Below are 27,850 nucleotides of genomic sequence, written 5' to 3' on the forward strand. Positions count from 1 at the left end.
GTTTGTTCTGTTTGTTCACCGAGACTGCGAGATGAAACGATTTTGAAGATATTCTGCTCGGAGGCAGGTTTCTGTCTTTGGTTATTGTAATATTCGGACATGTATTTAACCGATTCTTGTCCTGGTCTTAAGTCCTGCATTACAATAAAGCCAATTAATTGGTTTCCTGAAGTTAAGTAGCCGCTTTTTCTTTTACACGTGGGACTCGTATATTTACAATTTAATACTCCGAGGCCTTTTCACTCACTTTCATTTCTGTTTTTTGTGAAATCAGCACTCGATGTTACACAGAATATTGTTTGATTTTCTGTGTCACTCGGCTTTAACCAACCGTTAATTCATTTTATAGGTAAGCTCTCTTCAGATTTGCAAGACGGGCCTTGGTACACGAGTGGATCGTTTGCTGTTGGGATGTCGGCGAGGCTGACGATGGTTCACACCTAAGGTCACTGTGAGTGGCAGTGTCATGTTGCCGGGGGTCGGTGTGTTCGGCACGGGGAGCACAGCCCGAGTGCTGGTCCCGATGTTGAAAGCTGAAGGCTTTGAGGTTCACGCACTTTGGGGGCGAAGCGAAGAGGAAGCGTGCTGCTTGGCGAAGGAACTTGGCATCCCGTTTCACACCAGCCGATCCGATGACGTCCTGCTGCATCAAGACGTCGATCTCGTTTGCATCTATATTCCACCCTCAATGACGAGGCAAATTGCAGTCAAAGCGCTGGGTAAGAGGCTAACAGACTAAAATGCAGACTTTCCTTTTTGTTCGAGTTCCCCGTCAAAAAACATCAAGCCGTATAAAAAGTGTATACCTTGCATTTATAGATTTAACGTTTGTACTCTATTTCAAGCCATAAATCATGTAGCACGTGCAAAAAAAAAAAAGGAAGCGAGAATATCTGTTAATTATTTACTGGAAGACAGAATTCTGAATTTTGTGGGGTTTTTTGTGGATAATGATAATGTTTTCTCCCAAAACACCAGTTTCAGGTCTGTCGTTTCAGTTTCCACTGACATTGTATTTGAATCGGAGTTAAACAAAATTGTAAAATTGACCTGGCTGGACATGGCAGGTCAGATCTGGAACATATATTTGAAAACTTTGACTGTAAGCCCCCAAAAATACTAATAACGGCTGCATTTTTCTGTACTGTCTTTCTCAGGATTTATTCTTAACGTCATTAATGGATAGCAGGGAACATGTTAAATTAAGGTGGAAAAATCCAATACAAGACTTGGAAAAAACTTGAAATTCTTTTGACAACACACTGAAGAAGAGATAATTAAAACATTGTCGTATCAGAAGAGAGTAGATGTAAATAGTTAACTTACTGTATCTGATGGAATTCCTGAGTGTTGACCTCAGTTTCCTGTTTTAGTTGTAACTTCCTGAATGTTTTCCCACTGAAGGATTTACCCGCAGCACCAGTTCCAAGAACTACTGAAGCTGAGCTGTTTGTTTACAATGTGACCTTTCACTCTGCTATCAATGTGGTGACAGTTCAGCTTCTGTTTTTATTTATACCAAACGCCAGGGACCAAATAGTAAAACCGTCAACTCCACAGTCTGTCTGAGCTCCCAGACACCAGTCCACCTTCCCCCTTCAAATCATATTTATTACACACTCGGGTGCCATTTTAATAGACGCACCTTGCTATAAGAAATGCACGTCGATATAAACGAGCGTATGTAACTCCTGTTCTCACTGCCTTTGTCTCCAAGATCATTAAAGTTAATTCCATCTGAATAAAAAAAATAAGCTCATACCGCTTCCTCTCTCTGCAGGTATTGGTAAGAATGTTGTTTGTGAGAAAGCTGCGACTGCTGTGGATTCATTCAAGATGGTGACTGCAGCCAGATACTACCCGCAGCTGCTCAGCATCATGGGTAATACCCTGCGCTTCCTGCCAGCGTTTGTTGCAATGCGCCAGCTGCTGGTGGAGGGGTACGTTGGCGAACTGCAGGTGTGCGATGTCCGAGTGTATGGCCCGAGCCTCCTGGACCCGTCGTACGGCTGGACCTGCGAGGAGCTGATGGGAGGAGGCGGTCTGCACACTGTCGGCTCTGCCATCATCGACCTCATAAGTTACCTGACCGGTGCTCGAGCCCATCGCGTACACGGCTTACTGCGAACCTTTGTGCAACAAAACGGTTTGATCCGAGGCATCCGCCGCGTCACCAGCGATGACTTTTGTTTCTTCCAAATGTTGATGGGGGGAACCCGGTCTGGCGGTGTTTGTTGCACTGTCACCCTAAACTTCAACATGCCGGGGTCGTTTGTGCACGAGGTGATGGTAGTCGGATCCACTGGGAGATTGGTTGCCAGGGGGACAGAACTGTATGGTCAACGCAATGGGAGTAAAGGTGAGGAGCTGTTGCTAGGCGACAGCGGGTGGGTGGGACCAGAGGTGAAAGAGATGCCTCTGCCTCACCTGCGGGGGCTGAGCTCCATGGTAAAGGCACTGAGACAGTCTTTTCAGGCTCACGAAGAGCGCCGCTCATGGGCGCGAGGGCCGGTTGCCATGGCACCGACATTCGAGGACGGTTTGTACGTGCAGACGGTGGTAGAGGCGGTAAAACGGTCCAGCTGTAGCGGCGAATGGGAGTGTGTCGAGATCATGAGTCAGGAGCCCGACCCAAACCACAACCTGTGTGAGGCTCTTCAAAGAAACAAAAACTAAATTAATTTATTCACCCAGTGCATCTACTACACGTCTGACCAACGGAGCTCTGAATGTTTCTCCTGTAACTCCTCTGCTTCAGCAGTTTATACACGACTACTTTGCTTTTCACATTTTGAGCAGAAGATTTTATTTGATAGAACAACTGTTTTGTGGCTGTGTTCCCTCACAGTTGTGATTTTGTTTGGACACTAAATTTCTAAAGCACAGCGCCATTATTCTGATTCTTTCCTGAAAATATTTTAATACCTGTAAATTTTGTTTAAATGTGTCAAAATCTACCGGCGCCCCATTTACAGACACGCATGTCAAAAAGTGGAAGCTGTCTTTATTCTTACTGAATAAGGTTGATATGCATTACCTGTCAAACTCACTGAAAAACAGGTGGATATTGGACTACCTTATACGTTAATGTTGTGTCTAAATATGTACTTCAGACTTGCATTTGGCCAAAAGGACTCTGTTTTTTTTTCTGAATTTTTCTGAAAGTGTCCGACCGGTTGCTGGAGTTTGTAATGAATCGCCGGCCAGCTGTCATCTCTGTCAGTCCAAACATTGGTCCCTGTGCTTCATTTTGTGTCACAGTTTTTTTACTGTCCTGCACAATTTGTTCGAGCTGATAATTCAGACCCTGTGTGAGTTTAACAAAAGCTTACTGTAGCTAATTATGGTCAAACAACCGTGAATCCCTATCGTACATAAAATGTTAATGTTAACGTGTTTGAATGAAAATACACTGGTGTTCATGTACACCAGTAGCAACGTTTGTTATGAAAGTGAGTGTCAAAGTATGAGGACAATTTGACTAACAAAATGCTGCGTTGTGACTTTGGCAGAACTTGATTGTCCATTGGAGCGAAACCACTTCATAATGCGAATAATGGAGCTGTGTTGAGTTTTGATTTTATTTTTGCATAAATAGGCATACATTTAGATAGTTAGAAAGATTGCAGGAGGGCTTTATGTTATGGCATTGCATGACACATAAAATACCAGGGATTAAGCAAAATAAGCTATGTAGAGAAGAGAATAATAAAAGTTGTAGCATTGTCCCTTTTGAAATCCCCAGTTCTTCATTTTAAGTGTTTCTTTTGAGTATCACTTTGCTATAAGCTGGAAAAAAGGCTGGAAAAAGTTTGTAGTTTCCTGCGTCACAGACAGAGCAGCTGGTGGCAGGTACAAAGAACACAAGTATTTTTTATGTAGTGGAAAAATAAATATGAAAACTATCTAAACCCTTAAAACTACTGCTTCATCATCCATATCCTCAGTGTTCTCGGTCATTATTTCATCAAAATGTACCAGTTCTGAATAAATACACCACTTGGAGAAGCTGAGGCGGATGAATGTAACTGTGGGTAAATGATGACTGCAGAACAAACCGCAGTGGATATGAAATTCTACTTCCATTTAACCTTTGGATCTGATTGTAAGGATGGAGACCACCGACTTTTAACAGCCGCCTGTCGGTCCTACACGGTTTGATGCTCAAAGGACCGATTTTAGGTGAACATTAGCAGAACCAGGCCCGTCTTAGAAATGGCACATTAATGACGTTTTTATTGATAAACTGACTTGAGTTTTAAATACGACGCCCAACGGTGTTTCACGACTCGACGACTTCGAAATGTGAGTTAAAGGTTTGTTTACATTGAAGTAATTGAATGCTTTTAAAAGATTTGTTTCATGCGGTCTCTGCATCAAAAGTTAAAAAGTCCAAAGCGTGGGGGGGTGGGAGGGGGAGGGGTAGGGGGGGGCACCATCCACCGTTTCACACCGGTCCCTCTGAAACTGTGCTGATCTTTCTGTTGAGTAGAACCACTGGATTTGACGTGCATGAGATTATAAATGTGCCTCTCTCGTGCTCAGAGACTGAGAAGGACCAGTCTACAGATATCGTGACTTGCCGCATCTCACTTGCGCTGAATATCCTCAATAATATCGGGCCTCACTGTTCGTAGCACCGAGACAGGAGGTGTGTTTGGACAGAAGCAGCGAGTCCTTGTTTGATTTGATTGGTCTGTCCCCTTCATAGACCCATGCAGCGTCTGCAAATATGGAAAGATAAACATACTTACCTCACACTATTCCAGCAGTGCTTTACAAAAATAACAAATCTATCTACATTGAAACGCATCACATTTGCGTGCAGGACCCGTCATTATTAGAATACATTCCACCCTCCTGGTCAACACTTGTTTTTGTTTCTTTCTTTTTTTGCACTGAAAACTGATAAGATGCCACATATTTAATATGCAGTGCGATTCTTGTAACAGCCAGCTCGCTGCAAAGATGCATTTAACATTCGTATGAGAACATTTTTTTGTATTTATTTATGAGTTGGTGAGGAGAAAGTTTGCCATTGTTTGTTCTGTCCAGTGTTTGTGTTCTGAGTCTGTGAATCTCTGTCTAAAGCTGTAATATTTATCTTTTTTTTTTTTTTTTTTTTTTTTTTTTTTTTTTTTTTGATGTAGTATTGTAACTGAAAATTTGGCTTTTTTTTCAGCACTAATGTGTTGCTTTAACATGGGGGACTGTACTGTTCATCTGCCTGACAAATAGTTCCTTTAATAAATACAGTTGTATTCATTTAGTGTCTCTTGTTGGACCTGAGCGTATTAATTCTGTGTCATCTAAGTCTTTGCCGCTTGAAACCATAACTCGGAGGAAGCAAGTACAGTCGAGTACAGGGGCGAGCCCAGACATGAGGTTTAAAATCTAAAGGGGCATTCAGAGGGCTATGACCAAAAAAAGTCCAACAGCCTTGTGTGGAGCTAGAGTTTGTCTGAATAGGATGCAAAATGGCAAGAAAGTCAGAATTACATTTTGAAAAAATGTGCACCATGTTGACTTTCGAGTCCTTGATAATATAAAGGCAAAAAAAACAGACTGAGCTCCGGGAGGAAAGAATAGCCAAAATATACTAATACCCTGTGCAGGAAGAGCAATATTTTATTCTTTATTCATTATCTAAATGGTGCAGTAAGAAAGAGAAACCTCCAACTAATCTAATCTAAGAACTAATCTAATCTAAGGGTCTTTTTTTAAACTGCTCAGATTGCAGCTCTGCCCTGAAAAGTATTGAATTAATACAGTGTTGGACACATGAAGTTAAATCTAACTATGTTGAGTAGAAACAACCTCTTTTATAGCTTTCTTGCTGGATGTTAAACTACAGCGTGTCTGTGTCCAGATGTTAAACTACAGCGTGTCTGTGTCCAGATGTTAAACTACAGTGTGTCTGTCCAGATGTTAAACTACAGCGTGTCTGTCCAGATGTTAAACTACAGCGTGTCTGTGTCCAGATGTTAAACTACAGCGTGTCTGTGTCCAGATGTTAAACTACAGCGTGTCTGTGTCCAGATGTTAAACTACAGTTTGTCTGTGTCCAGATGTTAAACTACAGCGTGTCTGTCCAGATGTTAAACTACAGCGTGTCTGTGTCCAGATGTAAAACCTGCGCTGCAGAAGGAGCAGATAACACATTAGGAGATAACTACATGTGAAAACTGCTCTGAACGTCACGTCATGCGTGTCGGTGAAACTTTCCACCAATCAGGATAAAGTAGTGTCGTCACAGAGGAGGTTCTCCGCTGTTGCAGCCTGGAGGAGAGGAACTGCAGCAGCCTCGCCCCTGCGAGGTTTTAATATCGTGTAACAAATGCTCCCAATGTGTCCGACTTGACGGCCGTTTTTTTTTTTTTTTTTTTTGTGTCCTCCTCTGCAGCCACCGGCAGCTCTCACCGACCATCAAGTCAGACGGAGTCAGCCGCAGTAGATGTCGAACACACCCAATGTTATGATGACAGCTGCTAGGTTAGATGTGACGTTGTGCTGCAGCAATGCACCATGGGAGAAGGAGTTGCAGCTACAGCTGACGCTACTGATACGACCAATACCTTTCTTACATAGGACGAGGGGATGCGTTTTTACAGTGTCTCTTTCCCGACGACGCAGATCATCGTCAGACTGACCGACGGACATGGCACGTAAAAGAAGTGAGGTCTGGGGATACTTTAAAACTACAGGCAGTCTGGATGAAGTGTCTGCTGTGTAGGAGCCACCTGCTCAGGACAGACCCGCGGCTCCAACACGCCGATGTTCAGACACCTGCGGGTCAAACGTCCCGCCGAGGTGTTCAGGCTGACCGACGGACGAGTGTCTGAAACTCCCGCAGCGAGCAGCCGGGCGCGGGAACAGTCCTGCTCCGGTACGTCTCCTCAAAGGTCTCCAGACTGCTATAAGGTCACCTACTTTGAATAACAATTATGTATGCCCCCCCCACCCCCTCCAAAAAAAACCAAAAAAACATCTATTATCTGGTAGAAATCCTCATATGATAATATGACTCTGACTTATTTTTTTTATTTTTTTTTTATTTTTTAAGAAATAATGAATATCTAAATATAGTAGCCTATTTAATTTTAGAAACTTAATTGGACACAAGATGTCTCATACTTCACTGTAAAATCCATTCTCAGTGTATGAGCACTGGAGGTTTCCAGTTTCCTCGACATTCCTCTGAGATTTTCTGGTTTCTGGAGGGTTTCAGTGCTGTAGTGGGGATGGTGGACAGTTTTTTGGCTAAGAACTATGGATTTTTATGTAATTTTGGACTATTATCATGACAAAACGTATTTCAAAATGTCTGCAATAATAATAGTAATCACCCAACATTGGTGAAACAACTGCAATAGTAATTAACTATCTTCCCAAAATACCATTAAACAGCTGCAGCTCATTCAAAATGCTCATCAATTCAAAAGACTACTGCCTTGTTCAGACTGCCAGCCCAAATCCATTTTTTGTTTTATCTTGATTTTAACCGGATTGATTTTTGAAAGTCTGGACAGCAAAAAAAAACAAACATGCAAACCAGATTTAAACTTAATTTGGAGGTAATTTGAAATTATTCCTATCAGATTTCCACAGATGCGTCTCGGTCTGGATGACCTGGTGGCTCAGATCGGATTTCTTACGTCGCTCAGGATTTGACACAATGTTGGTTGTCAATATGCCATTTTAAGAGAGACCAAGTGAGCAGAGTCTGTGCTACCAGCAGAGGGCTATCAGGGAGTGGGGATTGTGGTGCTATAAAGGACAATCAGAACAGTCCACAGACAGATGCCAAAAGAAATTGCCAGCTGGCATTTTGCTTCCATGTTGTGAATGCAGCGTCACCAGCACCAACATCGTTACCACAGCAACCCATGCAAATAGGTTGGTGATGTCTGGGCACACCAAATCCGATCTGCTCACTTGCAAATAACAGAGCAGACAATCTGTCCTCAAGATCTGATTTGAGAAACAAATGATTCATCTGCAGTCTGAACAAAGCCCAAAAGACCTGAGCACAAGTGTCCAATTTTAACATCCAATGAAGTACAGAATCAGCTCTAAATTGCTACTCCCAGTCTATAGATCACTGAGTAGTTTCGGCCCAGAATACATCTCTGATATGCTTAAAGAATATAAACCGGTGAGGGCTCAGAGGTTTCAGGTCAGTTAGTACAACTGCCAGAAGATCTCAGATGGGCTTCAAATGTAGCAATTTTTAAATCCAGATTAAAATTATTTCTCTTTTCATGTGCCTATGATTAAGCTTTAAATATTTAATGCTGTTGCACTTTACCCTGAAGCAGATCTCTAGTCACTCCTGGTGGGGAAATGACATCTCGGGCTCACAGCTAAGCTCCGTTGGTAGTTTATGCTCTAAAGAGATGGTGTTCTATATATATTAGCTGTGTTTTTATTCTATTTTATGTACTTACTATTATCTTTTATATTCCAATCTCTTAATGGCTGTCTTTTTATTGACTTTGTACTGTATTTTAATCATATTCCTTCTATTTCATACATGTATTTTGCTTCTTTTGCTCTTATTTATAAGAAGCACACTGAATTGGCCGTACGTAAAAAAAAAAGAAAAAAAAGGTGATATATAAATAAACTTGCTTGCTTGTAGAAATAATTGTAACTTTATTTTCTTGTTATTAGGTGGACGTATCAGCTCTGCTATCAATGGCATGTTAAGACGCTTCCCAAGGAGGTCCGGCAGAATAAAAGACCCATGTGGAGGCGAGTGATGACCGCCCCATTAGAAGACACAGACGGAGTTTGATCTGGACGCACTCAGAGCGCTTGGACGATCTGGACGCTGCTCGCTGACGAATCCGCATGAAGAAGCTTACAGTGCTCTGAAAGCCGTGGCACCAGCAACCTGCGTCGACACGTGTCAAAGAGACACCCAAAGGAGCTGGAAGCACCCACCACCACTGAACACAGGACTCCAATGCTGACGGTGAGACTGATGAGGCCTTCAGGGCAACAGAGCAGAGACAGCTTGCAGGTGAGCCTTTGTAGCTCACTGCTAAAAACATACTCTATAATAGTGAATACAGTCATAACAAATTCGTGAGTCTGTCTTCCACATGTAACATGCACATTTCGTTTCACACAGCCCAGCCTTAGTTTTATAAAGATAACAGGTTGTTGTAGATTTAATAGGACTAAACATGTGGTCCTCTCCTTGTACAGGTGCATTGAAGGTTTCAAGGGCATCTGAAGGAGAAAGGCGTGTGTTGAGGAGGGATTGAGGGGAGGTGATGGAAGCTCTGAGAAGAACGCAGACGGAGGAGGTTCAGACTCTGGAGCAACAGAGGGAGCTGCTTGAGAAGCTGCGTGTAGCCAGAGAGGGAGAAAACTGAGGCTTTGAGGAAAGCACAGCAGGAAGCACAGGAGGAAGCCAAAGACTTAAGTAGATGGAGAGAGGAGCTGCAACAGGAACGAGAAGAACTTGTGTCGTTTTCCGGAGGACAGCAAGCCCTCCTGATTCTGTTACAACAGTGATGAACCATTTCATCTCTGATTTCAGATTTTATTTAAATGCTGATTCAAACACTGGACGGTGTACAAATGTAAACTTTTTGTTTATGTCAAATATATTTTGCAAACAATCAATGGACGGTTGATTTTGTTTCTGTTACAGCTGATGTCTCTCATCTCACCCTGCATTCACTCATCGCCACAACAAGCAACTTTCAGATGAGTATTTTGGGAATTATTTCAAAATTGGATATCTGAAAAGGACTTCCATGCACCCAGATTAGAATATAAGGATGAAACTAGAATTACCACCTCGTGGTTGTATGTCTCTGCAAACCAGTGAAGTTGCAGTTTACACTTCCTCATTTCATCCTATCAGACGTTTGTGGGAGATTTTGTCATAATTAGCAAATTCATTCTTTAGTTATGGCCACAAATGTGCTTTGTGAGGTCACAGTGACCTTTGACCTCCAAGACCCAATCAGTTCATCCTTTAGGTCAAGTGTCAAATTGAAAGAAACTCCCTCAAAGCACTCCTGAGATATCACATTCATAAAAAACACCTCAGATCATAAAGCTTCCAGCTCTCAACAACATGCGCATAAAAAGGAAAATGAGAGACTATAGTCTGACTATTGTGGCTCAACACTTAATCTACAGATATAAATTAATGCACGACAACTAAAAGCAAAGAACAAATTTTCTAAAGTTTGAATATGAGAATCACAAAATATCCAAATGTTTCTTTTACTTTTAGAAACTCATGACAAGGGTAAATATTTTAAAATGAGTTTCTTCAGCTCTGAAATAAGGAGTGTGAGATATCTGGTTCGTATTATGATTATGATCTCTTTAGGATAATCTTTTAATAAATTATGTCTTGTTTTCTTCTCATTTTCTAAATGTGCTCAATTCTTTTAACTGTGAACCATTCATAGAAAACACAGCAATTTGTATTCCTTACCATTAAACAAACATCATCCCCGGTGTTGATGTTATTTTTGTTTTATTTACATGAATTCAGAATATCTGATGGGAAATTCATCAGAAGACACAAAACTACTAAACAGAGACATAAAGATAGACAAATATAAGAGATATAAAATGACTATAAGGAGGTGGGAAAAGTACTAAAACAGAAACCAGATAATTTAGAGACACATAATGACAGTCACTAAATTTTAAAAGCTCCAATATTTTAATCTTCTAAAGTTTGATTAACAAGCTTTAACAGTGACTTAAATGTCCATCATGCCAGTAGACAAACAAGTTGGTAATTCAGTACAAACAGTACAAACCACAGACAGCTATTACAATTTCATGTAGAATAACACAAAGTAGTAAAAATAATAAAAAAAGAAAAATAGTCAGAGAGCAAGTGGAAATCAATATAGTGTATGTAGGCCTATGTTTTAGTCAATAAGGCTTGTTGTTTTTTTTCAATGCAATCTTAAAATTGATTTCCTCATTCTTTCAAGACAAAGAACAGTTTTTTTAATTTCAATTTTAATGTTATTATATTCTAATTTGGGTAAGTGAAAGTCTTCTTCAGATATCCAATGGTGACTTGATTTCCAAAAAGGTCATGTATAACTACAAGCGAAAAACAAATATTTGAAATGTTCAATATTGAAATCACAAAACAAACAAGGGTTTCTGTCAGTGTTGAATTGGTGTCTCAGAAACAGAATAAACAATATAAGTATTAGACAGTTTACTGGTGCTGAAAGCCAGGGCTTTAAATTTGACAATGAATCCTTTGCCTCCATAAACTACATCCCGAGGTGCCCTTTTGTTTTTTGTTAGATTTAAATCTATTTTAAGACGAATACCTACTTCAGGTCGCATTTGTTCTGTTAAAATGAACAGCCAATTTGAGAATATCATATTTTTATTTAATTATCATTTTCATTATTATTTTCATTCAACCTTTTATATCAAGTGGGATGTTTGGGAAAGACATGATGCCGGGAGCTGGGATTGGCTGCAGCCGATCATAACCCTGTACAGTAGGTTATAAAACGGGTATGGATGGAAGAAAATTAAATATTCACCTCCAGTGTACCGAGAAGGCAAATAACACAGAGAGGAAGTAGCTGCAAGCTGCCCTGAGAACCAAGACCTCCAGGAACAATTTGGCTTTTTTTTTTTTTTTTTTACAATTTTGGCAACAATTTTAAAATAATCAATTTGATGAACTGAAAATGTCTTTGGTTTGGTTACATGCACCATAAAGCACAATATAAACTGAAAGAATAAGGGCCCTGAATCTAATTTTTAAGTATTTTATTATTTCAGTTTGTATTAAACTTAAATGATTCGGGATGACTTTATCAACTGACCCTCCAAAGCTTTAAGCAGGAAGGCAAATGAAAATTTGCTCATATACTGTGGATGGCTTTATTTATTTATTGAATGTTTTAAGCAGAAAAATATTCTGTATTGTGCCTTTAAGTTAAAAAAAAAAAAAAAAAAAAAAAAGGGGGGGGGAAAGGTAGAATTCATATGCAGCACAAAATGCATGCGAATAATCAGCCATAGATCAGACCCATATATATATATATATATATATACACACGTGTATATGTCTATGATCAGACCGGCATTTTGTCATCCAGGGCGGGCTCTCATCACTTTGCCTCTTTCTGTGGAAATCATTGGGTGTGTTCGACATCTACTGCGGCTGACTCCGTCTGACTTGATGGTCGGTGAGAGCTGCCGGTGGCTGCAGAGGAGGAGGACACAAAAAAAAAACAAAAAAAAAAACGGCCGTCAAGTCGGACACATTGGGAGCATTTGTTACACGATATTAAAACCTCGCAGGGGCGAGGCTGCTGCAGTTCCTCTCCTCCAGGCTGCAACAGCGGAGAACCTCCTCTGTGACGACACCACTTTATCCTGATTGGTGGAAAGTTTCACCGACACGCATGACGTGACGTTTAGTTTTGTAAAACAAGATGTAAAACCTGAGCTGCAGAAGGAGCAGATAATAAATGAGCAGAGATAACTACGGGTCGATAACTGCTCTGAAAGTCTTCCAATAAAAACATACGTCAAGTCATGCATGCTGCCACACGAAGCTGTCAATGCAACCTCGAGTCGTAGGAAGTGAAGACTTTTCTCAAAACCTGCTTTAAACTAACCGCTCTGAATAATAACGCTATGCCGAATAGTTGCTGTGTCGTTAGTTGCACCAACAATGATGTAAGAAACTCTTTTCTCCGATTTGTTTCCCTGTCATGTCCTAAAAAGGGTCCTGACAGAAGGGCTCTATGGCACCACTCTACAGAAGGGGAGGCTGAAGTGACGGGACTAAGGACGGATCAAAGTAAACGTTTTCTTCTATCCAGCGTGTTCAATGGCAGGCAGAGTGTAATATGACCCCCGGACATAGTGCCGCCGTGTCATTTTTAAAGTCATTTTGATCCGGTTTGGTTTACAACGGATTGGTTTTGTAACGCTATTTTACATTGAAGTCGATGGAAAGAGTCGCACGTTTTCACCCCAAAAGGGGGGCGGGGACGTTTCCTGAAAGCCAAAGTTCCCGGATGTTCTCGCTCATCCGTTCCGCCCCAGAGTAGGACTTCTCAGGTGGTGCTTATTCACTTGCCACTGCCATGAGCTGACTGCATCTCCTACAAATCCTATACAACAACCTATAGGTTTGTCGTATACATGTTTAAGGACAATGCTGTGGACATGGTTGCAATTTTTTTTAAGAAGCGTGCGTCTTCGGTTATGAAGAAGCGTTACCTGGCAGTCTAAACCCAGGGAGCAGCAGCAGCAGCGCGGTGACGTTGCTCCTGAGTCCTGTTCCGGTGGCGGAAGATGGCTGACAGCGGAGCAGTGGCAGCGAAAAGATGCAACTCCGGCTCCTTGTCTTCTGTGAGTATGGAGACGATCTCCGCGCTGACGGAGCTGGAGGACCTGGAGAGAGTTTACCAGCAGTTCTGCGCGGAGGAGGTTTGTACCGACGGCCGGTACCGGTGGTTTATTCATACAGTCACAAACTTCCGTGACGACGCTGCCTCAAAACACCACTGACAGACGTCCACTTTAATCAATTATCGTTAAAAGAGCAAGATTTTATTGGTATTAAAAGTACAGTTACTCAGTCACATAAAGGAAAGTGACAGTGGCTTCAGAAACAAAAAAAAACACAAAAAAAAGACAGTTCATGGGCCATTTGAGCAAATATCTAGTCATTGAATTGTGTTATTAAGTCAAGCTGTTTACATGCCATATTTTCTGATAATTGACAGATCTACCACCTCCTTATTAGGCATCCACAGACACAGATAATTACTGAATGTACACGGTTTCTTGTATGATTTGATAGAAAATATAAACACTGATGGAAACAGAATGAAGAAAAACTGCAATTTTCCACTATGAAAACGTGTTAAAGTTGCAGTGTGAAAGAAAATGATCGTTCTTGTTACTCATTACATGTTTTGTTCTCTGTTTAAATCCAGAAAGAAGTGGATGCTGAGCTGGACAGACTGGTGGGGCAGGAGGGGGCCATTCACACAAAGATGCTGGCACTGCAGAGGATGGGGTACAGTTTACACAAATCAGTGGAGTTTCAAGAGCAGCTGGGATCTGAGGTCTTCAAATGTGAACCTGTGCTGTGTTGTTCAAAATGCTTCCTCTTTGCCCCACAGCCCAAATCTACAGCTGATTGGAGGAGACGCCAGTCAGCTGTCGGGTATGATTACTTTTACCTGCAGCCTGGCGGAAAATGTCAGCCGCAAGGTCAGACAGCTAGACCTGGCAAAGGTAAACAAATGCACGCACTCATTACATCTTCCAGTGTCAGCGATGCACTGTCGTTGACCTACATTACCTCCGTTTTCTCACCTTTTCATTCATCAGCGAGAGTTTCTGTTTGTGGGTTCATATAAGTCATAGTTTCGAGTGTAATCCAGTGCAAAACAGTGTGACCCACATCCTCTCTGCAGAAAGTATTTTTTGTTGTTGTTGCTGAGAGTGTGATAGAGGTTTTAAATGTAACTCTGGGGTTGTCGATGCACTGTTTCTCTTACAGTAATGTTACACTGGACCCGATGCACTGATCTCCGACTTTATATTTCATTTTATTTCTTGCAGACGCGGCTGTATAACGTCATCCAGCGTGCTGACGACATCCTCGATCTGAAGTTCTGTACAGACGGTGTGCAGACAGCTCTGCGCAACGAAGATTACGAGCAGGCTGCGGCTCACATCCATCGCTACCTTTCTCTGGACCAGTCGGTTATCGAGCTGAGCAGGCAGGGAGAAGAGAGTACGGGGCCTCTACTTCTTGTTTTCTGTTTTTACATTGAATTTGTCTTATCTTTTCAGGGATGCAGTAGTTCATGGGGGGGCAACCAGGAAAACTTGCCCACCTTTTAATTGATGTTCGGACTCCACTTTTGGCTACAGAGCTTATTGCAATAAATGTGGGGTTGTTAATACTTTTTCACTGCACTGCGAGGAAGCAACAACTAAAGACTATACCACGTGGCTTGCATGTGTTTTGCTGTCACGGTGCGGACACTGCCAACGTATCCTCTCTGCACAGGCAGCGCTGTGGACGCCAGTCTGGTCATGCTGCAGGAGGCAGAGAAGAAACTGAAGGTCATAGTTGCTGAGAAGCTCGATGAAGCTGTAGCAGCAGTCGACCTCGCGCAGGTGGAAAGGTTTTTCAAGATCTTCCCTCTGTTGGGACTCCACCAGCAGGGACTCACCCGCTTCGGTCAATATCTGTGCAGTCAGGTTAGTAGAAAATGTTGTAAAAGGATTAAATAGATTAACTGTGGTGGACAGTTGGTTAGAAAATGAACAGCTAATTATTTTAGTTTTTAAATATTTCCACTATTTAATCGCAAACCACTTGCATGAAAGAGATCTTGTGTGCCTTTATTTATAGTAAAATGAGAGATTTAGAGAACTGGCTTCCCTCTAAGGCTTCTCGTTATTTTTAAGGCATACGCTCGTCTCCACAGGACTTACAATTTCAGTTTATCCTGAAGAAATTCATCCATCTCTGTCTTTCAGGCAGATGTGTTGTAATATGTCGATTGATTCAGATTTTTTTTTTTTTTTTATTATTTTGCTCTGGCTTTTCACACCCACTCATACAGCTTGCCTCCAAAGCTGAGGAGAACCTGCTGTTGGCTACAGGCGGCGATCTGGGCGAGAAGCGAGCTCTGCTGGTATTTGCAGACACTCTGACACTGTTGCTGGAAGGTGAGAAAACAGCCTGCGTGCATATTTTCCTCTGCACATCAGTAACCTCCACTAACGTGCGAGTGTGTGCTTACAGGTATCGCTCGTGTGGTTGAGACCCATCAGCCCATAGTGGAGACGTATTACGGTCCAGGCCACCTTTACACACTCATCACTCACCTGCAGCAGGAATGTGACCAGCAGGCCCAGAAAATAGTCGACAAGTTCATCCAGCAGAGAGGATACCACAGCAAGGTGTGCGGGACATCCGAGCTGCGTCACATGGTTGTTCTCGCTGCCTATATCCGTACCTGCTGTGACCTTCAGTCTGTCCTCCAGTTTCAGATTGTGCAGAGCAGCATGATGAAGAGTGTGCCGGGGGAAGGGATCGAGCCAAGGTGGGTGTGTTCTTCTGAGCAACATGCTGCAGTCCCCTTTATGTTTGTCTCTGTAGTGTCTTTGTTTTGGGGGGGGGTTTATTACTCCGTCTTACATGAACAGGGAACTGGACCCTGTACTGACAGAGGTAACCCTGATGAACGCCAGGGCCGAGCTCTACCTGCGCTTTTTACGTCGCCGCATGATGGCTGATTTCGAAGTTGGAGACGCTCAGAGCATCACACAGGGTACTTTTGTATGACCGTATGATTTTACATCCAAAAATGCCTGTTTTATGCGTGGAATTTAAAAGCATACTTTTTTTTTTCCCCTACATGTCTGAACACTCAGAACATCAGCAGAATGTGGAGAAGCTACTGAAACACTGCTTGCTGAGCAGGACGATGCAGGAGCTGATTGGTTACTACGTTCCAATGGAAGAATACTACATGAGGGAGTCTGTCAATAAGGTCAGTGTCGGAGAGTATTATTTCTTTAGTCAGTGTTCATTTGACCAAGTGACATCAAAGGGGAACTCCACGGATTTTATTATATAAATTGATTTATGGCTGTAAAGGAATTTGTGGAAATGATGATGTCACTTGATTTGGATCTTAAGACTTGTTGGGAAATGAAAAAAATCTCGAGGAGTTTAGAGGAATTGATTTTGGCAGCCCTCTGCAGCCAGCTCCTCGTCTCTGCTTGAGGCCATCAGCTTCACAACACATTAGCCGCTGCTTGCACAATAGATTAAAATCACAGATCAAACCGTCGCCGTTTGAGCTGCATTGTGGGTAAGTAGGCACCGGGGCTTGACAGAATATGTATGGAATAAAAAAGATAATATCTCTGGCTCTGCTGGATCTCATATAAACAAGGTGCTTTTGATAAGTACCAAGTTAGATTTAACTAACTTGAGTTATGATTTCCACCCAGGCTGTTGCTATGGATACCTATGAAAAGGGTCAGCTGACAAGCAGCATGGTGGACGACTGTTTCTACATTGTCAAGAAGTGCATCAGCAGAGCTTTATCCAGTTCCAGCATCGACTGCCTCTGTGCCATGATCAACCACGCAAACTCTGTGCTGGAGTCTGACTTCAGGTGCTCAACGCTTTCACTTTCCGGCTGATATATTCAGTCATTTCTTCACAAATCTCATGCATACATGTGCACCCGTCCTGCCCTGTCCGTCTGTCTTCACCTGTCAAGGGAGGTGCTGTACAATAAGCTGCGGCAGGGCTTCCCGGCTACGACGCTTCAGGATATCCAGCGTGGTGTCAGCAGTGCAGTCAGTCTGATGCAGAGCAGCTTGCAGCAGGGCAAGTTCAACACGCTCGGCATCGAGAGCGCCGAACATGCCAAGGCTGCGTTTCTGGTAAAAACCAATAGACACGCACACACACACACACACACACACACACACACACACACACATCTCCGCCACGCTCACCAGCTCTATCTTAGAAATTGTTGGTTGGACTATGAAAAAAATATGTAAGCCTTCTTTAAAAAGAGATCAGCAGTAATTCAAAGGAGGAATCAAGTGCATGAATAAGCTCCTCTGATCTAAGAGAGATAAGTAGTGCTTTAATTTTTAAAGTGGCTCTTTACTGAAGGAAGCCCAACTTCAAAACCCTTTTAGCAGTAAAATGGAATCAAGAAACACTTAATTGTTTATCGCTACCAGTTGAACTTAAGAAGTCCGAGTACCTTGTTTTCAGCAGAATATATTTTTCAGGTAGGACACAGCAGGACTAAATCATACTGGCTGTACGAATCCTTCCTTCACTCTATTGTTTCCTCTCAGGTAACTCTGAATAATGTGGAGGTGTGTAGTGAGAATATCACAACTCTGAAGAGGAACCTAGAGGTAAGTTTCACATCTGTGCCAAAGCTCTGTCTCTCTCCTAGTCGTCACTTTATTTATGGTTTGCCTCGTTGCTTGGAAACGGAATGTGGTTTCCTTACAGAACGACTGCTCCAAGTTGTTCAGTCAGGGGACTGCTTCTGGTGAGCAGGCCAAGATTGAAAGCTGCTTGTCCGACCTCGTCAGCACATCCACAAAGTTCAAAGATCTTTTACAGGTTGGACACACACACACACATAGACACTGATCTGTACTTATCAGCTGACAGTTGAATATTAGAGTACACAGAATTCTGAAGAAGTGCACAGTTGAGTGAAGCTCATTATTTATTTGACAAGCCGCAAAAAAAAAATCATAAATACATTTTTATTTAGATTTTTCTAGTACTGTACTGAAACAGGTGGGTTTTTTTTAAGCAAGCTTTTGTTAGAAGTGTGTGTGTGAGATGCCTTTAATCCTCGTTGGTCGACAACCTCCACTGAGCGGTAAAAGTTTCAAACTCTGATTTCATTTCACAGGAGGGTCTGACTGAGTTAAATACAACCGCCATAAAGCCTCAGGTCAAACCCTGGATCAGCAGCTTCCTCTCCATCTCACATAACATAGAGGAGGTAATGGTCTCTCATTGCTGCACAAAAATAAACCCGAGGTCATGAAACACGTTGCTGTAACCGTGTGCGTTCCCCGCAGGAGGAGTTTAATGACTACGAAGCCAACGACCCCTGGGTGCAGCAGCTCATCGTGAACTTGGAGCAGCTCATGGCAGAGTTTAAGGTATCTGCACGATTCAACCTCGGACTCTGCATTTGCTGGTTAAATGTACTCTTCCTTCCTATTTGAGCCTTTTCTTGTTTTCTAACTGTCCCTCCTGTGCCTCACCAGACGGCTCTCTCGCCCGTCATCTACGACACGCTGACCAGCCTGATGACCAGCTTGATATCTATCGCAATGGAGAAGACGGTGCTCAAGTGCTCATTCAGCAGGGTGAGGAGCTGAGCTCGGCCACAGGGTGGCAGCGAGCTCTCTATGCATCACATCATTGACACACATAAGAGGAAAAGCCTCAAGCAATGATTTATTAATGAGTCCAGAAAGGCCTGTCGGAGAGGCTGCTCCCTTTTTTTTTTTAGCATCTTCCTATTTTCTGCCGTGTGTTTTTTTTTAGCCTCTAAATAAATCCTCACTCTGCGTACAACACATAGTCCTCTTAAGAAAAAGCGTGAAAAAAAAAATCACTGTACACACGATGTATACCCAAGTGGGTTGTTTTTCAGCATGCCGACCATTTTGTTGCAGCTTGGAGGGCTGCAGTTTGACAAAGAGCTGCGGTCTCTGGTGGCGTATCTCACCACCGTCACCACCTGGACCATCAGAGATAAATTTGCTCGTCTCACACAAATGGCCACCATCCTCAACCTGGAGCGGGTAATTGAAACCGTTTCACACACAACGCACATCTTTTAACGTCTCTGGGGTTTACACCGGTGGCGGATTGTAACTAGGTCCATTTTTTCAAGTGCTTACACTCGTTTTTTTTATTTTTAGATATTTGTGCTGAGGTACTTGAGTTTTTCCATCTCATGCTACTTTATTGTTCTACTCGTCTGCTTTTTACTCCACTACATCAATCTGACAGCTGTAGCTGCTCATTATTATTATTAAAATGGTTCCGCTAACCGTCGCAGTAAAATGTGACCTATCAGACGGTGAGCTACAGACTGCAACATCTCCATTTTATGTAAGGCCGGGACTAAAAGTCCCAAAAATAAACAGTAAAGCACTACACACATTACTCCATCAGGGATGATAATATTAATAATCCAGAATATAATTGATAATAATAAAAAATGTTCTTCATTTTCCTACTTTTACTTAAATTAAGACTCTGAATCTGTTTTCCACAACACAGACTCACATGTACCTATTTGTTCTGCAGGTAACTGAGATCTTGGATTATTGGGGTCCTAATTCGGGGCCCTTGACGTGGCGGTTGACCCCTGCAGAGGTGCGTCAGGTTCTAGCGCTGCGTATCGACTTCAGAAGTGAAGATATCAAGAGGCTGCGGCTGTAACTCGGGAACCGGTGCGCCGGTTTTCAGTGATTCCCGTGAAGTTCCCCACCTTTCTGATGCTTTTCACTAAAGAACTCAATCCAGACTGTAATCCATGTTTCTGTAAACGGACGTGGGAAAATGGCTGATGATTTCTTTTCGTCTGAAACCAAAATACTGATTGATCTTCAGCTGACGCTTTCAGGCTTTCTCCTCGTCACCCGGCTGATGTCAGTCCGTATCAGAGCTGCAGCTGAGCTTCCAGGGACTCGGGTTTTTGTGATTACGTGGCGGGGGGATGCTGAGCTATTTGAAATGAATTCATGTAAAATATGAGTAAGATCCTCTTGAATGTTTAATTAATAGTCTAAATGTGTAATTGTATCGCGGTGGGAGTTCCAACTTTTTAACCTGTGACTGGCTCTGAGAAACGAGGACACACTGGGACTGAGGAGCGGAGCTGTGCGGCTGTCAGTGAAACAGAGCAGTAATGAACATCATACCCATTAAACTGACAGAAGCAGGTCAGACAGCTGATCCAGCCTAGTCATTCAATATATGAATAGCACTCCTTGTCTGTGATGATGGAACACTTTTAACCTAATAAATTGAGAGCTGCTGTGCAAACGCCTCTGATCCCCGCCATCCGCCACATTTCACTAAGTGATGCCCTATTGCCATGCAAGACCTGCTCCCAATCTTTTATACGTATTTCTGACACTAAATACAAAGCTGTGTTCACCAGGCAATGAAGCATTAAAAGTGGTCCAGTCTCATAATGTTCAGCCTAATTTCCTGGTCTAACCTTAATTCTCTGCACAGATTAAAACAGGTCAGTGTGTGTTTGAACGTTTGCTGGGGGAACTGCGCTGCGACGGTACAGTTTGTCATCAACCCGGTTGTTGCCCTTGCAGCGTAAATCAAGACACACGCCACAAATGCGGGAATAGTTAGGAAAAGTGTGGCTTTAATGTAAACACAACATTCGATTGGCTCAGCACAAACATTCCACATGAGAGCAACCAATAAACTACTGAATAGGGTGGGGGGTGCAGCACAAAAACATTCACAGTAAAAAAAAAAGTCTGGTATAATCATAATATATATATACAGTACGGTGCTTTTTAAGGTGAAAATGGAGATATGAGGACTGATATGTGATAGGTAAAAGAGTATACAGGGGTGGGAAGATGAATTTCTGGGTGCACAGGTGAAAATGGAGAGCTGTACTTTTTCTCAGTGAAAAGAGAAGAGTGGCAAGGGAGGGGAAGTGAGGGGATAAAAGGTTCCCTGTTTACTGATCAGGGGGAGAATAGGGTTAAAAAAAAGAAAAGAAAAAAAAAAGAAAAGAAAAGAAAAGAAAATCCACTCCTCAGACAGAGTCTGCCTCAAATGATATTGTTCTCCTCGTGCAGTCGTCTAGTTCTACACAGATTCACATCGAAGGGTCGAGCACCACACAGAGAACAAGATGTCATTGGAGGGCTGCTTTCTACCCTCTGAACTGCAGACGGGTATCGATGCACCCCAGTTTAGTCATGACAGCAAATAAATATGTGGCACGGGATTTCAGGAGGTAGGAGGAGGCATGTAGGACATGAGGCTTAAATAAATAAATAAATCATTCGATGATAATAAAATGTTATATCTTTCACTTAAATAATACAGTCGATAATATGAGCTATGATTTCTGATCCTATCCCCCTATCTGTCGTCTCAGATGGTTGGCACCGATATGACTTGTTTTTTTCTTTTGTTTTTTTTCTTTTGAGATATCATTGGCTGATATACCTCACGCTACAGGAGGCCAATGGCAATGGGCAGCCACTCTGAACAGAAGAAGCCTCTCTTTCATTATGTTTTAAAGTAAAAGAGAAAACCGAGAGTGGAACAGACCTGCAGGCTACTCAGTCATGTGTGGGTCTGAAGGAAAGTTAAAATAGCCTCCTTCTTTCTATCCATGAACCTCAGCCACGAGTGCAGCACCTCCCCGACATCATCTTCATTATCTCCACCTTCATACACACAGCAGCTCTTCAAACTGAGCACCAGAGGCTATATTCAGTACAGATATAAATGCCTTGAGACTTTCACAGAAAAATGCCACAAAGAATGGGACAATATTCCACGTTGTATTTGGGAGTGACATTGCACACTGCGTTACATTTCTGGGTTGTCTTGGTTTTTACAAAACAAGGCTCCGCCTGAATAAACCGCTGGTGCTGCCGATCATGACTTCCCCTAGCTGTTAACACAGTCATCAACAAAACATGAAACATTCAGCTCAAAAACACATTTTTAAAAGACAAAACTGGGGTTGTATACTGAAATCAAAATAAGAGGAAGGGAACAAATCATGGCAATAATCCAGTGTGGTGTCTGACGGCAGCTCTTTGGGTCCATTTGGACGTGTAGAATTACATATTAATGTGTTTAAGTATCATCAAAATTATTATTATTAACACCTCATACGCTCCATGACAACCTCTGTGCTTGGCCAGGCCTCAGTATAAGCCACACCCTCTCAGGTTGTTTGCAATAATGATGTCAGTGACGGCATCAAACACTACCTGGATGTTTCCTGTGTCTGTGGCACAGGTCAGGTGACAGTAGATCTCCTTGTTGGGAGAGCGGTTCTTACTCTCAAACTGAACCTGAATGTATGCCGTGGCGTCGTCGTAAGTATTAGCACCTGGAGACAAACAGAGGGGAGAAAATACCCGGAGGGAGTCAGACTGGAACATTTGTCGCTGTGCTCGGGAAGCCGCTCCGGCAGGAACATGAAGTTCTGCACTCACCTGTGTATTCTGGAAAGCAGATCGTCAGCGGGGACTTCTTGATCTTCTCAGCGAACAGATCCTTCTTGTTGAGGAAGAGGATGATGGAGGTGTCGATGAAGAACTTGTTGTTGCAGATGGAGTCAAAGAGCATGAGCGACTCATGCATGCGGTTCTGCCGGAGGAATAGATATGAGGTTCGCATCACAGTGAGGACAGGAGAGTTATAAACTTCACCCAGTTTACACTTTGAGTGACTGCTTCATCAAGCAGCTGTCTGGGGGAAACGATTAAGATTTTATAGTGCATCTTCCAAAAGGTTTTATTTTATTGAATATTAATGAGGAACAGAACAATTAAAAATTTCACGAGAACAATATTTTTCCTACCAACCCGGCCGGCGTCTGGCCGATGTAGAATAAATTCGTTTGGGTTTTGTTTTTGTTTTTTACTGTGAAAGGACTTTGTCTTAATTGAACTGGAGAATAAAGGCTGTCGTACAGATTGTAAAGCTCTCCTTTTGTTATATAAATAACTATTTGCGCTGTAGACATAAAATGGACTCGCGTGGTGAGAGAAACGCTGAAATTTTGGGAGTTCCTTTGTACAATTTCTGTAAAACCTGTAAAATGAATAAATACACGACGTGCACGTTCTGCCGTCATCAATCTGTAAATATATTGTTTTTTTTACTTGTTTTTATTTCAATGTTGGCCTTTTGGCTTTATTAGATAAGAGACAGCGGAGACAGTGAACTGTGCACCAGAGGGACTCAGACTGAATTAACCGTGACACACTTACAGTTGTTTCGTCTTCATGGAGCACCTGGTCGTATCCACTCAGAGCGACGCAGAAAATAATGGCCGTCACATCCTCAAAGCAGTGGATCCACTTCTTCCTCTCTGACCTCTGACCTCCCACGTCAAACAGCCTGGAAAAAAGGGGCGAGACGTCAAATTCGGACCCCGAGCCGTAAACGTCGAACCTCGTCTTAAGACGTCTCGAGCCGCTGCGACTCGCTACCTGAAGTGGAGGTTTTTGAAGGTGAAGTGGGTTTCCACGATGCCAGTGGTCTTCACTCGGGTTCTCAGGATGTCCTGCTCTGTGGGCTGGTAGTCTGCTGACCCAATCCGGTCTAGACTGTCCAGGTAGCTGAAGACAACAGGAAGGAAGACAATAAATGGCTGAGGGTTTGAAGGATGGTGTTGTTTTGCCAAACAGGGCTCCTGAGAGTGTTTTCGCTGCACTCACTATTGAGCAGAGTCGTTAAGCTGGTATTCTCGGGCGCGGTTGAAGCACTCCTGAGTCCCAGCGTCGGTCCACACACGCTTCATAGCGGTGAGAAGCTCTGCAGAGTACGGCTCTGTGTCCTCCATACGACTGACCACATCGCAAACCAGCTTAGCATCAGCCTGGAGAAACACACTTCATAACATCAGGGCAGAGGCAACAACATCATATCTGCCTATTTATTATTCATCGTCTGATAAAATGATACTGTTGGGAGTTTTTTTTTTTTTTTTCATTATTATAAATCGTGAACAATAGTTTCTTGAAATGGACACTACAAAGCAATATTTGCCATTTGACGAGGGCCCAGTCCACTTGGGGGACGTCAACCAGACGTCTTAACCCAAACAGATGCTGTGATTTATATCAACACCGCAAGATCGATCTCCAGTTGCGCTCTTCACGCTTCAACCCTTAGATCTCACGTTTATATGGATAACTTCTGAATTGCTGTGGGTGGAGAGTGAAGGGGGACTAACTTTGCGGTCCTTGTCTCCAAACTCGATGCCCAGAGAGTCCATGGCTCGGAGGATGGCTGCCAAGCTCTGGATGGTGTTGCTGTAGACCACAGGCTTATACTGCTTCACATCATCCCCAGAAAAGCCATCTTCGTGGATAATCCTGCGTGCGCACAGAGATATTAGCACAAGAGACACAAGACTGCACTAAACAGAAAAAAAAAGTCTCACCAATCCATATGTCTTTTCACAATAAAAGCGCCACATCTGTCTGTTTCGGCATCAAACCAAACACGCATATCTTATTGTCCTCTCTCTCTCCTTTGTTCCAACCATCTCGACCGTAACTCCATCTCCAAGTGCGTCTGTGTATAACGGGGCAGGAACGGATCACGCTCTCAGCCTCTGATCTGTAATTGAGCAGTAATGTGATATTTAAGCCATTTATAATTTACGATGGGAGATGGAGTGGAATCAGTCGGAGCACTAATCAATCACTACTACACAGGACTCTGCAGTTAAAATCCTTATAATCTGGTGGCATTAAATTATCCATCAGCACATCCTCACCCAGACCGTCCCCCCGAGACTGACCTGCACTCCACGTTTTAATTCTTACAGCAGCTTCTCGTCACCTCACTTGTGATCGGTGGTTGGTATTTGATGAGGAAATTAAATAAAGGGATAACGGTCTTTATATATTCATCTCATCAGTGCACACAATGAAAAGATGTTCAATAGCAGAGATCGACCGCCTGACCTGAATCTCCACTGCCATCAGAAAATCAACTGTATTATGAAATAAAATATTCAATCTCAGGGAAAAGGAGTCGGGGTGAATAAATAATTCAAGGGTGCAACTAATGACCATCTTTACAGATTAACGGCTTCATTCGATCCAATATCTGAAAATAAAGAAAAGGCGAAGTCTTTAAATGTCTGACAACCATCCAAAACCCAAAGGTATTCAATTTACCACAGAAAAGGAGAGCAGAAACTAAAACAGCTATTTGATCATCAACATTGCTTTCTGTCAATTGGCTAATTGGTTATCAACTACTCATTTCGGCTCGAAAACAAGGGCGACTTTAGTTTAGGTGTGAGACGCGTCAGGATTTAGATGTTTTAAATCCTACAAGAGGAGGGGTTCTTGTTTTATATGTTGTGTTTTCAGAGTGTCCAAAATGCCTCCAGTTAAGGAACGAGCCTCCCGGGCCAAAGTCTGACGTCTAAATTCAAGCACTTTTCAGGATGCAACTAATGCAGATAATTTTCTTATTATTTTCTGAATTTAATAAATATTCACAATGAATAAAGTCAGAATAAGAGGATTTCTGCTTTGAAATGGGTTCAAATTCAATTTTCACTCAATTATCAAATAGTTTAATGGACATTGTTTCGATTGCAGCTGCAGTCTGAAAATGGAAACGTATAAAAATAGACATCACTGACATTTCTGCAGCTGCAACTGACTACAATGATTACATCACCTCTCAATGAAGTTGCTCCTTGTTTAATTCATGGGAGGACTCCACTGTGTACATATTTTCAGCTGCCGTAAGTCACATTTCGTGACATTTTTTAGGCTTTCATCAGCCTCTCATTGGGAGGAAACCAGAAAGGCACTCCCAGCTGACGATGAGCAGACAAATCGTACTAAATGTAACCTGGAACATCTCAACTTTATGACCCACAGTGTGTAGTAAAACCTTTCCATCTGCTGCTGGCTGAGGTGAAAGCCAGCCCTGAGAGTGTTTGTAAACGCTATTTGTCTTATGTCTTGAGTTCAGGGCAGAGCCGTGAGTTTATGGGCAGCCGGACACCACAGGGAGGGTAATGAGGTGAGGGGAAGAGGAGGAAGCTGGGCATAGAGGGAGGGCACAGTCGGCGCAGGAAGGAGACACACGGCTACCCACCAACACTGAGAGATGCTACACAGGGAAAAAAAAAATTATACACAGAGGACCGGGCCTTTTTTCCGCACTGAAACATCTAGAAACTTAACTAAGAGGTTTAGATGAAACAACAACAGTGATTTAAAACATCAAAGAGTGATTTAGCTTAGACAGGGGAAGGTTTAGATGCGGTTTTAGAAACCATATTTCTGAGTAAATCCGCTTTATAGGCAAAGTACTCCCGGTGATATCGGGCACTTAAAGCCATTAAGATTAAAAGCAGAGGTATTCACTAATGGAGCTGTGGTGACCTCACTATAATTCACACACACACACATACATACACATGCACATACACGTACGCGCGCGCGCGCGCGCACACACACACACACACGCACAGGAACAACACCCACACGTCCCCTGTCGCATACTCCCTGTAGTCAAGTAAAAACCTCGTTAACTGGATTTCAGCACCCCGGCAGTGAACAGCATCCTGGGACGTACCGGTGCGGCCTCCGCAGACTCACTGTCGGTCTGCAGGAGGTGCTCGAGTCACCGGCACTCCTCCAGGGCTACGGCCTCTCGAAACATGGCGGCTCAACCTGCCTTAGCACAGATAGAGGGGAGGCGCAATCTCGGGCCTTTCACTCCGGCTGTGTCTAAGAGGGGCAAAATAAACCAAAAATAGGTGCACTTACTTCATCTGTTTGACGATGGTGCTTTTGCCGGACTCTCCGCCGCCTGTAAAGAACGGAGGGCAGAGTGAGAGCCGGCAGTGAAATCAGTACCACGGAGAGCACCTCCGCCCCATTCAGCCCCACCACAACTACAGCGAGCCGCGCCGCGCCGCGCCGCGCCGAGGCGCAGCAGCCCCGCGGCCGGAGAGGCTCGTCTCTTACCGAGCAGAAGCAGTTTGACGTCCTTGGCGGCGACCACACCGTCCTCTTTCAGGTTTTTCTCGATGGCCTTGCTCCGGTCCAGAGCTGCGCGCTCCTCGGCGCTCAGTGTACATCCCATGTTTCCAGGCGAATGAGCAATCCCGTTGTCTCCCCGGTCCGCCCTGTCCCTCGCCGACTCTCAGTCAGTGCGTTGTCTCTCGCTCGCGCTCTCCTCCTGCGCTGTCTGCTACAGCATTAGGCCCGGATTGAGGGCAAAACGGAGCCGGGATCCCGAAACGGTCTTTTCTCGGTGACTGTGTCTCTCGCTCCGTCCCCTCTCACAGGGGGTTGGGGGGGTGGGGTCGTTGTGCTCGAGCCTGCGGGGTTGGGGTTGTTGTTAGGTGGGGAGGGGGATCGCGAGCTCTCTCTCTCTCTCTCTCTCTCTCTCTCTCTCTCTCTACAGGGCGGCGCTGGTGATGATGACAGCGAGCGCGAGCGATCTCATCGTATCTTAGGAGGGGCGCGAGAGGAAGAGGAGGGAAGC

At 43.3% G+C, this 27,850-nt stretch overlaps 3 protein-coding genes and 1 long non-coding RNA gene across 11 annotated transcripts in view; 3 read left to right on the top strand and 1 right to left on the bottom strand.

Annotated features, from left to right (window-relative positions):
- gfod2 (glucose-fructose oxidoreductase domain containing 2) overlaps positions 1-4,400 on the top strand; it is a 6,036-nt gene extending 1,636 nt beyond the window's left edge. For 3 of the 6 annotated variants that reach the window (XM_069173577.1, XM_069173580.1, XM_069173576.1), the window contains 2 exons: positions 1-719; positions 1,781-4,400. The exon at positions 1-719 is cut by the window's left edge. In XM_069173577.1, coding sequence (XP_069029678.1) covers positions 467-719; positions 1,781-2,676 — 1,149 coding nt within the window. In that variant the 5' untranslated portion in view covers positions 1-466 and the 3' untranslated portion in view covers positions 2,677-4,400. The remainder of the gene's footprint in view (positions 720-1,780) is intronic. The other 3 variants (XM_069173578.1, XM_069173581.1, XM_069173579.1) reach the window with 1 other exon arrangement.
- Positions 4,401-6,433: 2,033 nt separating this feature from the next.
- Positions 6,434-9,626, top strand: LOC138212909 (uncharacterized). 2 transcript variants are annotated; one of them, XR_011179500.1, is made up of 3 exons: positions 6,434-6,886; positions 8,674-9,025; positions 9,214-9,626. It is a non-coding gene; the product is annotated as an uncharacterized lncRNA (long non-coding RNA). The 2 variants fall into 2 exon arrangements; XR_011179501.1 differs by having other exon boundaries at positions 8,674-8,977.
- A 3,377-nt stretch (positions 9,627-13,003) lies between these two features.
- Positions 13,004-21,372, top strand: cog4 (component of oligomeric golgi complex 4). 2 transcript variants are annotated; one of them, XM_069173574.1, is made up of 19 exons: positions 13,004-13,508; positions 13,977-14,059; positions 14,166-14,280; positions 14,611-14,785; positions 15,065-15,258; positions 15,627-15,732; positions 15,809-15,966; positions 16,051-16,109; positions 16,213-16,337; positions 16,441-16,559; positions 17,026-17,192; positions 17,301-17,466; positions 17,899-17,961; positions 18,062-18,175; positions 18,477-18,569; positions 18,649-18,732; positions 18,841-18,942; positions 19,255-19,383; positions 19,895-21,372. In XM_069173574.1, exons 1-19 carry the CDS (start codon positions 13,362-13,364, stop codon positions 20,027-20,029), a joined length of 2,334 nt encoding a protein of 777 aa, XP_069029675.1. In that variant the 5' UTR covers positions 13,004-13,361; the 3' UTR covers positions 20,030-21,372. The 2 variants fall into 2 exon arrangements, with proteins under 2 accessions (XP_069029675.1, XP_069029674.1); XM_069173573.1 differs by having other exon boundaries at positions 13,006-13,464.
- gnao1b (guanine nucleotide binding protein (G protein), alpha activating activity polypeptide O, b) lies at positions 20,954-27,769 on the bottom strand. Its single transcript, XM_069173582.1, has 8 exons — positions 27,328-27,769; positions 27,127-27,169; positions 24,555-24,696; positions 24,037-24,197; positions 23,809-23,937; positions 23,587-23,716; positions 22,807-22,960; positions 20,954-22,700 (listed from the first exon to the last, which is right to left on the bottom strand). Exons 1-8 carry the CDS (start codon positions 27,443-27,445, stop codon positions 22,513-22,515), a joined length of 1,065 nt encoding a protein of 354 aa, XP_069029683.1. The 5' UTR covers positions 27,446-27,769; the 3' UTR covers positions 20,954-22,512.
- Positions 27,770-27,850: the final 81 nt, after the last annotated feature.

Source organism: Embiotoca jacksoni, unplaced genomic scaffold (genome assembly GCF_022577435.1).
Source record: "Embiotoca jacksoni isolate LCO1_2020_lvr unplaced genomic scaffold, fEmbJac1.0.p SCAF_6, whole genome shotgun sequence".
Taxonomy (NCBI): Eukaryota; Metazoa; Chordata; class Actinopteri; family Embiotocidae; genus Embiotoca; species Embiotoca jacksoni.